Source organism: Podarcis vaucheri, assembly GCF_965113315.1.
Source record: "Podarcis vaucheri genome assembly, chromosome: 1".
Classification (NCBI taxonomy): Eukaryota; Metazoa; Chordata; class Lepidosauria; order Squamata; family Lacertidae; genus Podarcis; species Podarcis vaucheri.
In genome coordinates this window covers 84041820-84054977 of record NC_138759.1, presented here as the reverse complement: position 1 = coordinate 84054977, position 13158 = coordinate 84041820, and the positions used below count along the sequence as shown (strand labels likewise).

Here is a 13158-nt window from a genome sequence, read left to right as displayed (position 1 = left end):
TCAGAGGCTGCAGCAATGGGAGGAACAGGACCCTCTTGGGATGTAAATGCTCTGCACTCTCTCATCTAGGCAAAGATTGTACATATGTGTAAATAAACCATACAACCTAAAGACACCACAAGCTCTGGTTTGCCTCATTGTTCCAAAAGGTAACACAGACCCTGGTAAATGATCCTGGCACCCCTGGAATCCCACACCGCTCGGGTATGTGGGTGGCACATAACTGTACCAAACTAATCCATCCCTCAACTGCTACCTCAAAACACACATTCACTCTTCAATTTTTGTTTTTATTTTATTTTACTTTTTCAGTTTTATAACACATTTAAAGATAAATGTAAAACCCCCACAAATCCTCCAAAACAGGATTCGACTTCCCGGCAATTCTGACACAATGAAATAAATACCAAGCCCTCCTTTGTCAGGAAGGAAGTATGGATTCATCCTTATTCATGGCTATCCTGTGCTCTCACACTGGACACAATACATGCACAGGAGGGCAGTATCATGCAGACACCCAAAGACCGGGGCACAGGCAGGATTGGACTGAGAAACGGCACTAGGGACTGGAGCAAGGCGCTCAACCTCTGCAGGAAAGGGGCAGCTGGGATCCCTGATGTATATATTTCCCTAACCACCCACCCTAACCTTAGCCACAGAGGGATATAGGAAGACCTGGGAGATGGTTGGGGCTGGACCCACTACTGCCTCACGTGGCATCAAATGGGGAGAGTGGAATACTATATATCCCAGACCTCAATAATTTGAAAAGGGGGAGGAATGTGAACAGTCAATTCAGAAGCAACGTAGCACACTTTTAAGTCAGGGTAATATGAACATCCCCGCCCCCATTTGTCCCTCCCCCCCATAATCCCCAGAGGGTATGACTTGAGGGACACTGGCTGAACTGCAGGTCAGAAGAGACCACAAAACAGAACAGGCAGGAGTTGGAACTAATGGGAATGGAAGCAATCTCTGGGATTATATAGAAATTCTCTCCTCCGTATCCTTGTGGCACTGTATGCCAGCTTGCGGCCTCTGCTGGGCAGAGCCCCCTCTCTCACTCTTCCCCCTGACCAACCATACCTAGTATTCTTGGCCCCTTTCTCTCACAACTGTGGCCTCTCACAGGCCCAGCCCTGGCACCAGCCACTGTGAGTCAGAAAATGCAGAGACTACCCCACGGCGGGCTCACTCCTCACTCTCCAACTTCAGGCTAACGCTGCGCGTCTTGGCCCGGGGCTGGGCGTTCCCTTGCCCCTCTCGCTCGGCCTGACTCTGCCCCCTTGAACGCAGCAGCTGGCTCTGCTTGCGCAGGAAGTCGACGGGAGCAGGGCAGCCGTAGCTGCCTTTGCCCAGCGTGGGCCTTGTCGTCCCCTTCGGCGAGTGGGCGAGAGATGACGCTTCCAGCTGTGCCAGGTGTGCGACATAGCCGTCTGACAGGAACTGCAAGGAGAAAGGAGAACGCAGCTGACGCTTGCCCTGTTCTTCACCTCCCCTCCCTGAGGGAGCAACAAGCTCTGTAGGCCTCAGAGCCTGAGGAGCCCCCAGCCTGCAGCTGAGGCAACGCTTTTTGTGAAACAAAACTCCATACCTGGCACTGGCTTTGCAGTTTTTTCACAGCCCGGCCTACAATGTAGATTTGAGATGCGGGAAGCCCTAGAGAACTGTAGACTGAGATATCCTTGGTGGATCCATAGCCAGCCACTATGGTCACCTCTGCCTGCAATAAATGGATGAAGACATTGGTGACTTCTCTCCCACACTTTTTCTCCTGTGGTGCTCTTTCCACTGCACTCAGAGGCACTGCAAGGTGTGTCAGAGTCACACGCATGGGCCTCGCCCACAATTATATCTGAACCCTTGGTGAATGCTTACGTACCTCCTGCTGAAGGCCCTGTAGAAAGGCAGCCTTCTGTCGAAGAGGGTCATGCGTGAGGCCATCACAGAAAGAGACGGCCCCATGGGGGAAGTTGTGCTGGGTAAGCCAGGCCACCACACGGTGCTTCTGCATGTCTGGACGCCCCGTCACGTAGATGATCATGTAACCGGAGTCCTGCCAATGCCTAAAGGGGCAAAGAGGGATTACCGTATTTGTGGCAGTTGGGTGGCTCATTCATTCATTCATTCATTCAGGGTGCCTTCTGGGGCGTAAGACTAATCTCACTCCATTTTTTTAATGTCAAGTTAATAATAGCCCTCTCCACTTCCCATGTTGTTTGCTGCATGAAAAAGTGATTTCCTTTTGTACAACAAGGTGGTTGTTAAGAGTGAAGTGGCACTCTGTACCAGATGGATTTTAAGGGGATGCAGCCAATGTGATCTGCAGAAATATCCCCTTATAAACTTCTTCATCTATCAGACATCAACTCTAGTTTAGACAAATGTGAGTATCAAAATAAAATCCAGTCATCTGACAAAACCTTCTTTCAATAAATCCACCTTGACAGCATTTTGGCACTGAGATATACAGATGTAGATATGACAATTTGGGGGCGGGGAGTAGAGTTGTTTCCATAATTGGTGCTTCAAGCTTTTATTAAGTCTTGAAGAGTGAGGATTTTAAATTTATTTTACACATTTTCACTCTGCTGAGAAAACTGAACTTCCACAGTTAAGCAGACTCAATGATGGTGGTGGAGGACGTGAATGTTGGCAAGTTTGATTTCTTACGCTGCTGAGCATTCACATACCAGTCTCTGCAGCTCAAAATTCTTGATGAATTGTGATAAAGCGAATTTTGAAGAAATTTATAAATCAGTCCAGCAGGAGATAGAGTTGTGAAGAGATTATCATCAACATTCCCCCACCCCCACACACTTCAGAGTCAATAGGAAGGGGGAAGTTACAACCAGGTCAGGGAAAGGTATGGGGTCCCCAGGAAGGGCTATTACCTACCTTACTACATCAACAGCACCAGCGCGCACCTTGGGGTCGCTGCCCATAATAGAGACACTGGCCGTGAAGGAGCCATCAATACTAAAAACAACACAAGGTGTGGACTTCGCTACCACAGTTAAGAAGCACTCGGCATAGGTGTGGTCACCCCTGTGGAGAGAAGCACAATGAAGGAAACCCACCAGCAAGTGCCCCTCCTCTCAGAATCGCCAGTGCATGGCCACCACACTCAAAGACCCTATACAGGTATAGAAGGCTGGTGGGGCTTCTCCCTATAGCTTCAGAAAACCAAGGAAGGGGCAGGTCAAGCAGTTCAACTATGGCAAATGAGACATCCTATCAATATGAACCATGTATAAGGCCTCTGCCAGAAACAAATGGTGATCCACTTGGTCTCAGAGCCAGAATCTCTATTATTATTATTAAATTGCTATACCGCCCTTCATCCAAGGATCACTGGGTGGTTGACAACATAAAGACACAAAAATACATAACATAGTGATAAACAACACACACACACCAGTTTAAAAGGCCATAGATGGTTAAATTAGCCAACGGCCTGGGACAAGAGGAATATTTTTGCTTGTTGCCTAAATATATGAAGGCGCCAGATGACCCTCCCTGGGGAGAGCATTGCACAAGTGGGGAGCCACTGCAGAAAAGGCCTGTACTCGTGTTGCCACCCTCTGGACCTCTCACTGAGGAGGCACATGAAGAAGGGCCTCCCATGATGACCACAGGTTCCAGGTTGGTTCATATGGAGAGAGGCCGTCTCTGAAGTCTTGTGGTCATAAGCCAGGCTGGACTGAGGATAGGATTTCTGCTCAAAAAGGTCAACCACAGGACAGGGTTCACCACACACTCACCTCACTACCATTCGGACAGGGTACATGCCAATGCCCAGCATCTTCTCCTCAGGGAGGGTGTAGGAGAGTCTGCCACTGCCACTTGTCACCTCTGTGCCATAGTGCACCCATTTTCCTGACAATGGCTGTGCCATGATGTAGATATCCACCTTTGGGGAGAGATCAAGGGCAGCAGCAATGTTCACTTCACTGCACATACCTCTTATACTGCGTTACCTGTCCCCAAGCTCAGCTAATCTCTTAGGGTTGGTGAGTCATTACCTTTTCCGAGTCTGGAGGGGGGGGGGAGGCGTAATTTCCCCTTTAATTCCTGACAGCAGGTGCTGTTCATATCCTTCATCCCACACACCCCACCTGAAAGTTCCCTGCTTCATTTTGATTTAACACTAATTTTATCCCCTTTTCCTTACAGCTCCTCAGCCCCTGTGGGAAATATCCATGCCTTGCCTCCTCAGGACTCATTGTGACATGGCCCATGGCCCTCATGTGGCCTGTACTTGCTCCTCCTCTATAATTTTCACCCATATGGCCTGCTCCATTCTGGTCTACTGCCCCCTACTGCTTTTACTGCTGATGTCTTCAGAATGTCCCCAAACCCCCATTTAGCTACGCTTTTTGTTACCTTCTCCCCAGTCAGTGTCACCACATCCAGTGGGCCATACATGAAGCGCCCGCTAAAGACCTGGGGTCGCCCCTCACACACGATGACATCACTGGCGCGGTGGTTTGCTGTCACATTCTGTAAACCAAACGGGTAAAGCAGTTTTTACTAATTACACCTCAGCAAAAGGGGACATTAAAACACAGGAATTGGATTGGACTAGAGAACTGGGCTGGCTAGAGCAATGTTTTTCAACCTTTTTTGGGCAAAGGCACACTTGTTTCATGAAAAAAATCACGAGGCACACCACCACTGTGTGCGGAAAGGGAGATGTCAGAGCCCCGCTGCTCTCTATGGGGAATCGGATGAGAGCGGACCGCCTGTCCGCTCTCATCCGATCCCATCCGATCTGATCCCCACCCAGGATGGATGGAAAATAGGGTGGACACAGTCCGGCGCCCGCGTAGTGGGCGAAAATTTGACTTTTTTCTTTTAAAAAATCTTTCGAATTTTTCAATTTTTCCCACGGAACACCAGGCAACATCTCGCGGCACACTAGTGTGCCGCGGAACAGTGGTTGAAAAACACTGGGCTAGAGAACGCAGCAATTCTAACATGAATTCATGAGAGGAAATTTGTGGAGTTTACATTGCTTTTGAGGGGGCAGGGAAATCTCACCATATGATGGCTATCTGTTCCTATAAAACAAGGATGGAGAACCTGCAGCCCTCCAAATGTTGGGACTACAACTCCCATCATCCTTAGCCACTGGTTGTTCTAGCTGGGCCTGATGGGAGCTGCCTGGAGTTCAACAACATCTGGAGGGATACAGGTTCCCCACCCTGCTCTGCATGCATTCCTACATAGTGAATCAGAAATACAACTGTGGGACAGCGCCCTTTTCCCTGGTTGGGGTGTCTTCTACGCAATGTGGGTGTGCATTTGCAGAAACCAGTAACAAAAACCACAGTTTTTTCTTGTGTTGAGGTTGCCATATTAAAAACAAAACCACCTTACACTGTACTTGACAGAAGGCAGCAATCACCCTTCCTCTGTGAGGTGTTTATTATTATTATTTAACACAATTTATATACCACTTGATTGCAGTAAAACATCTAAGCGATTTACAAGAAATATTAAAATTATCAATTAAAAACGGTTAAAACAATTAAAAACGTTGAAGGCAGGATTCACCTAACCAGTGCCATCAGTGGAAACCCTACACGAGGATTTTGACTTCTACAATGCGGCTTCCCCCCTCACCCCTGTGTCGTCCCCCACAAATTGGCTCTGGGAGGGAGTTCAGAGAACGCCCAGAACAACACATGGAGGGAGGAAATGGGGATTGTTCCATCTGGTAAGCTGAAATGCTGGTCCAGATGGAACAATTGGAAGAGCACAATGTTGAATTACAACCAGTAAGGTAATTAAAATCAACAGTAAAATAAATTAAAGCATGTCAACATCTACAAGTCTGGCTAGGCTTGCCTGAACAAAAACATTTTTAAGCAGTAACAAACATAAAAGAGTATTTGCTTCTTATTGAATGGTCTTGTTCCCTGGAACAATTGTCAAACCTTCAAAATCATCACAATTGCTTGAGGGAAACTTCATTCAAATACCACCTACATTCATGTTCTGAATTATGCATTACAACCTGCTATTAGAGTTTTGCATTTAGCTCTGCAACCTACACAGCCCTGAGCTGCTGTACTTCCTCCAAGTCCTAGTGCCCAAACCCATCTCAGCCCCACCCAGACAGGTGCCTGCCCATTTCTCACTACACTGTCAGGGAGAAGCACCCGAACCTTTAAAAGGGCAGGAGCATTTGTCTCCTAGACCTAGAGCAAAAAACGAGGAGACGTCTCTTTGTTGTTCAAAGGCTTCATTAGCATCACCTAGCATGACAAGCCAGGCAGGTGTTTGTGAAAGCGGTTAAGTCCAGTCAAAGGTGACTATGGGGTGTGGCACTCATCTCACTTTCAGGCTGAGGGAGCTGGCTTTTGTCCACCGCTTTCCAGGTCATGTGGCCAGCATGGAACACAGTGACAGAAGCCAGAGCACACGGAAACACTGTTTACCTTCCCGACGCAGTGGTACCTATTCATCTATTTTCACTGGTGTACTTTTGAACTGCTAGGTTGGCAGGAGCTGGGACAGAGCAACGGGAGCTCACCCCGTCACAGGGATTCGAAGCACCAACCTTCCAATCAGCAAGCCCAAGAAGTGCAGTAGTTTAGACCACAGCACCACTAGCACAAGCTAATAAAGTTGTCCTCCCCACCCTCAATTTTAAAGCAAGAAAACCTAAATCTTATGCTCCAAACGGATCTTGCAAAAAGATGTGTGTCTACATAAAATTGTGTGATCTCATTTGTGAATGAAAACGGCAACCATGTTTTTGGCAAGTGGCAGAGGAGGATAAAGGGCGAGGCAGGAAGAGAGACAACAGCTGTGATGATATGGTAGCATCCGTGAAGTTATCCTGAAGGCTATTAGCTGTGGAAGGAATAGGATCAGCTCATATTCCTTTCCCTGAAGACACAGTGCCCCAGCCCAAGCCAGAGTCCCATTTCCCACTTGCACGTGTGAGTTAGAGGCAAGGTAGCCACCGTGGGGGACAGAGCTCCATACCCGGATCTTCACTTGTGTTCGTTTCCGCTGCCACTTTTCACGAGGAAATGCTGGGCTGTAGATGGAACTCTCCTCATTCTCTGTCACTTGGGGCTGCTCTGTCTCAATCACCTGCAAACACATAGGAACATCAGGGCCAGGCTTCAGGAGTGCCATTCACAGGCACCAACTCCGAGAGTTTCAGTCACAATCATAATATACAGACACTGGGCAGATTAAAGTGGACAGTTTCATTGCTCCCTTTGTCTGTTATATCCTTCCTAAATAGATTCAAAATGTAAACCTATAGCTGCTTCGTACCAAAGCATACTAAGGGCACTTCCAAATGGCATCCTGACTGAGAAGTCATTCTGATTAGTTTGAAGGAAGGTTATACACAGTGTTGGCTATTTAATGAGCTTTCCCCTCCAATTTGCTTCAGGGAAGGATAGGCTACATTGTGATACATTTTCCAGCACATTTTCCTGTCACCTTCCTTACTGCAAAAAGTCAGATCTTTGGAGAAGTGGGCTTGTTGCACAAGAACTCCAAGTCAGCTTTAATTGCACATCTGAAGGCAGCCCTGTTTAGGGAAGCTTTTAATATCTGAAGGACTATTGTATTTTAACATTCTGTTGGAAACTGCCCAGAGTGGCTGGGGAAACCAAGCCAGATGGGCGGGGTATAAATAATAAAGTATTATTATTATTATTATTATTATTATTATTAACCTGAATTTGCTGGCATGTGACACGAAAAGATCATTAGCCTAATTGTCCATCTAGCCCAGTGTTGTCCACTCTGGCTGGCAGCAGCTCTTCAGGGTCTCAGTCACAGGCCTTTCCCATTATTTGATCCCTTCTGCCTAGGAGATGACAGGGATCGAACCCAAGACCTTCTGCATGCGAAGCTTGTGCTCTACTGGTGAGCCACTCCTACAAACCCCTGTGTTGTTTTTGGTTTGGTTTCTCCAAACCAGGAGTCCATGCCTGCCCCAGCACATGGGGGCTGTGCTCTGTTTTGCTCTGCATAACAAAACAAGCCTTTGCCCAGCACTGTTAGGATCTCCTTGCGAAGTGTTCAGCTGATCCAATATCTTGTTCCATAATCCACCCAGGTACTGAAAGAAAAGAATCCTCCTCGAAATCCACATCCACTCCAAAATGTACATCGCAGTTGCACTTAACTATGCAAGGTAGCACTCACCTATCCACCCGAGTCTCTCTCCATTTCTACTCCCATGTCCCCTGCCTGGGTTAGGTTTCCTCCGATATGCCCCTCCCCTCTACTGTGCAAACCTATTGTTAGATGCCAGTTTCCCATTAGAGGAACAATTACAGCCCACCACACCCTGTTCCCCAGCCCAGGGACGTTTCTACCTGCCCACAGCCCTGGTACCTGGCGCAGGATGAAAGCCGCCACATCAGCACTTTCCCAATAGCTGGCATGGAAAAGGTGAGGGAGGGTGATGGTGGGGAAGGCCGTCAACGCCTCGGGACAATAGAGAGAGTAGTCAATGCGTTTAGCACCCCACCAACGATCCAGAACTAGACACGGAGGGAAGAGAAACTGTTGTTAGGGTGGCTCCATTTGTCTCCTCACTTCAGCTGTGAACTACACTCATGCAGCTGCTTGTACTTTGTCTGCCCATTTCCTGTTACCTTTACTTCCTCCCCAACAAATAAACAAGTCCTAGTCGTCACATTCTCTGAGGCCTCAAGTCAGTCAGACAATAATAACACTGGCACTGCTAGGGATATGGCAACATCTGCCTCATCAACCAGTCCTTCACAGTCTAAGAGCACAGCCCTGCCTGCCTACGTTGATGGCCTCTCTGCTGGTTTCTGCTAGTGGGCTAGGGGGGCCTGCGCCACAGCAGAGGTCCCAGCTATGCCCAGGCAGGCAAAGAACTGCTGCTGGCAGTTCTCCCGCCAGTGGTAGCAAAAGAAAAAGTCTTGATACAGGGTGTTTTCAAGGACAGACATGAGGTCCAAAGACCTGAGAATCCCAATCCTCGGGACACCAGCCTGGGGCTCGTGTAGCAATAAAATAAAAAGAACTGTCCAGTAGAGACGTTCTGCCCTGACCAGCACAAGGCAACAGGGCTTGGGATATGGTGGTAGATTCCTCTGCCCCTAGATAACACCCCCATCCCCCAAAGGAAGGGAAGGCAATGGACGCAGGGGGGAAACTGGAGAGAACAGGTTTCCAAAGGGCCAAAATATTTTATTATCCACATGTTTCATCTTTGCATTTAACATGCAGGTTTGTTTGTTTGTTTTTTTAAAAAACAGAAATAGGATCAGTTTGGGGCACAATTAATTACTGGGATCACAGCAGGTGAATTTAACTTGTTCCCCAACTGCTGCAGTCCTAAAAATAAACCCTCCTCTGAAATTGGGATTTCCCCTACAAAGCAAATGCCAATCATCAATCACTCCCTTGAGAGCTGATTCTATTTGCATTTTAAAAAAGAAAAAGCCCCGAACATTAAATGCAAATACTATCTTGGCCTGTAATCTTTAAATTCCATTCATTTCAGTGGGCTCTTTCAATTCTACTTCACTAGAATTTAAGCAGCCTGGCTGCGCACAGGAATACAGCCTTTTACTCTTTGTTCATTATAATTCAGATTTTGGGTTTATTAGTATGTCAGGCACTAACTCAGTGGCTTGGCAGAGCCAGAAGAGTGTGAAAGCACTTCAGTTCAGAATGCGGAATTGCATGTGACACAAAAGGGCACAATATGCCCAAGCTATGGTAGCAATGTCAAATTTGGGTGGGCCAGTCAAAGAACAAGCCTTTTCTTGGCAGCACAGCAAATATTCAATCCTTGCAAAATGAACTCGTTTGACTCACAGACACAAGAAACATTGTTCAGGGTTCCAGTCTGAATCTGCAGTTAGGATTCAGTTCATGAATTCAGAAAAGCCTGCCTAATACACTTTTTGAGCTGCTGAGCATCAAGGAACAGCTTTATGCACCAACATTTTAAGTTATGAGGGGAGCACAGGAAAGACACCCCCACAGATTGTTAGTGACCATACAGGCAATATGTTACAACTACAGTACTTCAACCAAATGGATATGTGTAACACTTTGTTAGAATCAACTGTTTGCAGTGCTTAAAACAGAAAAAGCTGATTAATTTCTGGTGCAAAAAGTAATGAGCATCATTTTAAAAAACAAGCAAACAAACACGGATTTTTAAACATTAAAGAGAGAAAAGCCCTAACTTTCCCTCCTCAAATGGCCTCATAAATGCACTTGGATGAAAAGTAGACACAGAGCCAAATTTAACCGTGATGGCATAGAAATTGGTGGTGGCGGGGAGGACAAGCAACATGTAACTTACTCTTCACAACTTCATTGGTGCTGGTTACAGTAGTCTCACACGTGGTTGCCTCATTCCCTTTCCAGAAACCTCCAAAAGCACCAGTTGGAGTGGGCGGTGTCACAAGGTCTAATTCATCCATGAAGAGGGAAGAGTGACTCTGCAAGGCCTCAGCTACGCCAAATGGAAAGGTAAACAGAGGTGAGTATGGCAATTATAACATATCCCCCAATCCCTCCCAGCCTTCCACTGGTCTTATGTGCGGTGCCCTCCAAGTACTGTGCCTCTGAAGCAATGCCGACTTGCCACTGTTTAAAATCACTATTTCCCCCCTCTCAAAGTCGCTTCATCCCTGCTTTACTAAAACCTCTGCTGTTGTTGAAACCCATTTTCCTCTCAGTGTCTCTCTCTATCCCCACCTTTACTTAAACTTCTCCCCTTGTTTAAAACAGCCCCTTTTTTCTCCTTTTGGTGTCTCTCCCTTCCTGCTATATTCAAACTTCTCCCTCTTCCATTCTTCAGCTGCCTCATGTGACAGAAATAAAGGATGCAGAGCCCTCAACTATCCCTTAGTACCTCCACACATTGTATGCCACTCCTGGTACCATGTGTTGTCTTCAACATGGAAGTTCCGGATTCATTGTATTAATTCAGAACAGTTATTTTATTAACTAGCAAACACCCATACATACACAACACCCACCAACAGAACTTATCGCCTTCTGCGACTGAACAAGCTGACAGGCTTGGTATTCAGATTCTATTTGTCTTAAAGATATCATCATGGGGGGGTGCACAAAGGGGGCTGCAGAATATAAGCAAGGAGAAGGCGTTGGCATGGCAGGGGATTGGCAAGCAGAGGGAGCAGCAGCAGTGTGTGTGTGTGTGTGTGTGTGTGTGTGTGTGTGTATTTACAGTCATTTGAGTGCTCAATCCTGCCAATTCTCACATTCCTGTTTGCCCTGTTCCATGAATATTTTAAAAAATAAATCATGAAGGATTCAGCTCCATCTCGTAGGCAGCTAAATCAAAGCGGGGTTGACAAGTGGAATGATCACAGGCATAGCTCCCAGCATATAATACAAACACAGATGAACAACAAAATTATTCAAAGCTTAAAGGGGGGGGGGGGAATGACTGAACAAAACCTATATGCTTCATTATATTACTGCTCTCAGAGAAGAAGGAGAACAGAGGTTCATAATTTGTGTGGTTTGCGTCTGAAAAAGAACAGAGGAACTTCGCCTACGACAAGGCGGGAGGGGCACTTCCTCCTTGAGCCTAACGGTTGAAGCTTTCGAGACACTAGCTGTGCCAGGGGTGGCCACCCATATATGGGCATGTATACCACACCACTTGTAGAAGAATATGTTTTTATGCTGAGGATGAGGACTAAGGCTGGGTCTATGCATGCAGTCAAATGAGGCGGGAACTAGCCGTAGAATGGGTCGTGTCACTTCAGACCGCAGACCGTATTAAAATGCATTTAAAAATGAAACATGCAAAAATCTATGCAAATACCAATGCAGCACATAAAGGATCTAGCCCACCTTTTCTGGGCTTTTAGGCTAGTTTTGTATTTGTAGGGAGCATTTGGTGTAGGAGAACATGGAGCCATTCCATCTGGCTGCTGCAAAGGAAGGAGTGGGAAGCAGGGACTGCACCGTTGGCTCCGCTGAGAAACCAGCTCTATTGGGCCCTTCCATCCCTCAACTGTCCTGTAGTAGCAGCCATTCAAACCGCCTGTAGCAGATGGACAGGTGGGAAGCAGGACTCAAGAGGAACAGCCAGGGGCCGCAGCTGCCACTGCTGCTCCCACAACAGCTGCTGCCTCTTGCTCTCACCTCAGTCTGCTTTGTGGCAAGCCAGCCCTTCCTGCAGGCGGAGACTGTCTTGTTTACTGCTGATCAGTTCTGGGAGCCTTTTTGGCTGAGCAGCAGAGTAAAATGCTTGAAATAAATGTTACCCTCCCCTACCGTGACTCAAACCATCCAGCCATCCTGCTCTGAAACAGTTTTAGGCCAAGGCAGGCGCAACTTGTCCCATTGCTGCCCAGCCTTTTGAATAGTTGCCCCTGCTGAAATTCTGGGCGTGGCTGAATGCATGACTTCCTTTACTTCTTCACAGAATGCTAGTGCTCCCTAGAACAGATACCACCCAGGGCACCCCATATTTCAAAATAAAAATAACTTTTCCACCACCCCAGTACTGCCCCCGTGCAAATCCAGCCTGGCATTCTTCAACACAAATGAACATGGGAGACCACCCAATGTCACATCTCCAAAAGTCCCAGCATCGCTGAGCTCCCATATCTCACTCCTGCTATCGCAGGACTCTTCCAATCCAGAACCCATATTTAGTCCAAATGTGCATTCCGGGACCGACTTCTTAATTATACACACATTTGTATTAAGGTAGGGCTGCTGCTGCTACTGCAACAACTCATCTCAGATCAGGCTGCACCCCAGGAGGGGATCCCACAACCCACCATTTGAAGATCCAGATACTGTAGCATTTCCTTCCACACTCCCCCATACCCCCCAAAGGGATGCCACATTTCCCAAGCATGTCCAAGGCTAGTCTTGGCGTCTCTTCTCACCCAGTGACGTGGACGATCCGTCGCCCAGTGGATATTTCTGGTAACGGGGTATGCCAAAGGGAGGCACGGCATGGAACTGGCGGGCCAGCAGAGGCTCCAGGCGCGAGGCGCAGGGGTCAGCCGCGTGAAACAAGTTGTAGACCTGCTCGCAGGCTGGGTGCATCTGGGCCACTGAAGAGGGGAAAGACAAAGGGTAAGGAATCCTGCTTCGGCAGAAGGGGAAAGGCGAAGGGAAGACAGGGGAGGG

General features: G+C 47.5%; 1 protein-coding gene across 4 annotated transcripts in view; it reads right to left on the bottom strand.

The window, feature by feature from the left end:
• Positions 1–269: 269 nt before the first annotated feature.
• The window catches only part of PITPNM1 (phosphatidylinositol transfer protein membrane associated 1), a 32916-nt gene continuing 20027 nt past the window's right edge, over positions 270–13158 (bottom strand). For all 4 annotated transcript variants that reach the window (XM_082220780.1, XM_082220779.1, XM_082220778.1 and 1 more), the window contains exons 15-24: positions 12912–13082; positions 10334–10486; positions 8377–8525; positions 7000–7110; positions 4387–4503; positions 3765–3913; positions 2899–3048; positions 1883–2066; positions 1595–1723; positions 270–1446 (exon numbers count right to left, since the gene is read on the bottom strand). In XM_082220780.1, the coding sequence (XP_082076906.1) occupies positions 1192–1446; positions 1595–1723; positions 1883–2066; positions 2899–3048; positions 3765–3913; positions 4387–4503; positions 7000–7110; positions 8377–8525; positions 10334–10486; positions 12912–13082 (1568 nt within the window). In that variant the 3' untranslated portion in view covers positions 270–1191. The remainder of the gene's footprint in view (positions 1447–1594; positions 1724–1882; positions 2067–2898; positions 3049–3764; positions 3914–4386; positions 4504–6999; positions 7111–8376; positions 8526–10333; positions 10487–12911; positions 13083–13158) is intronic.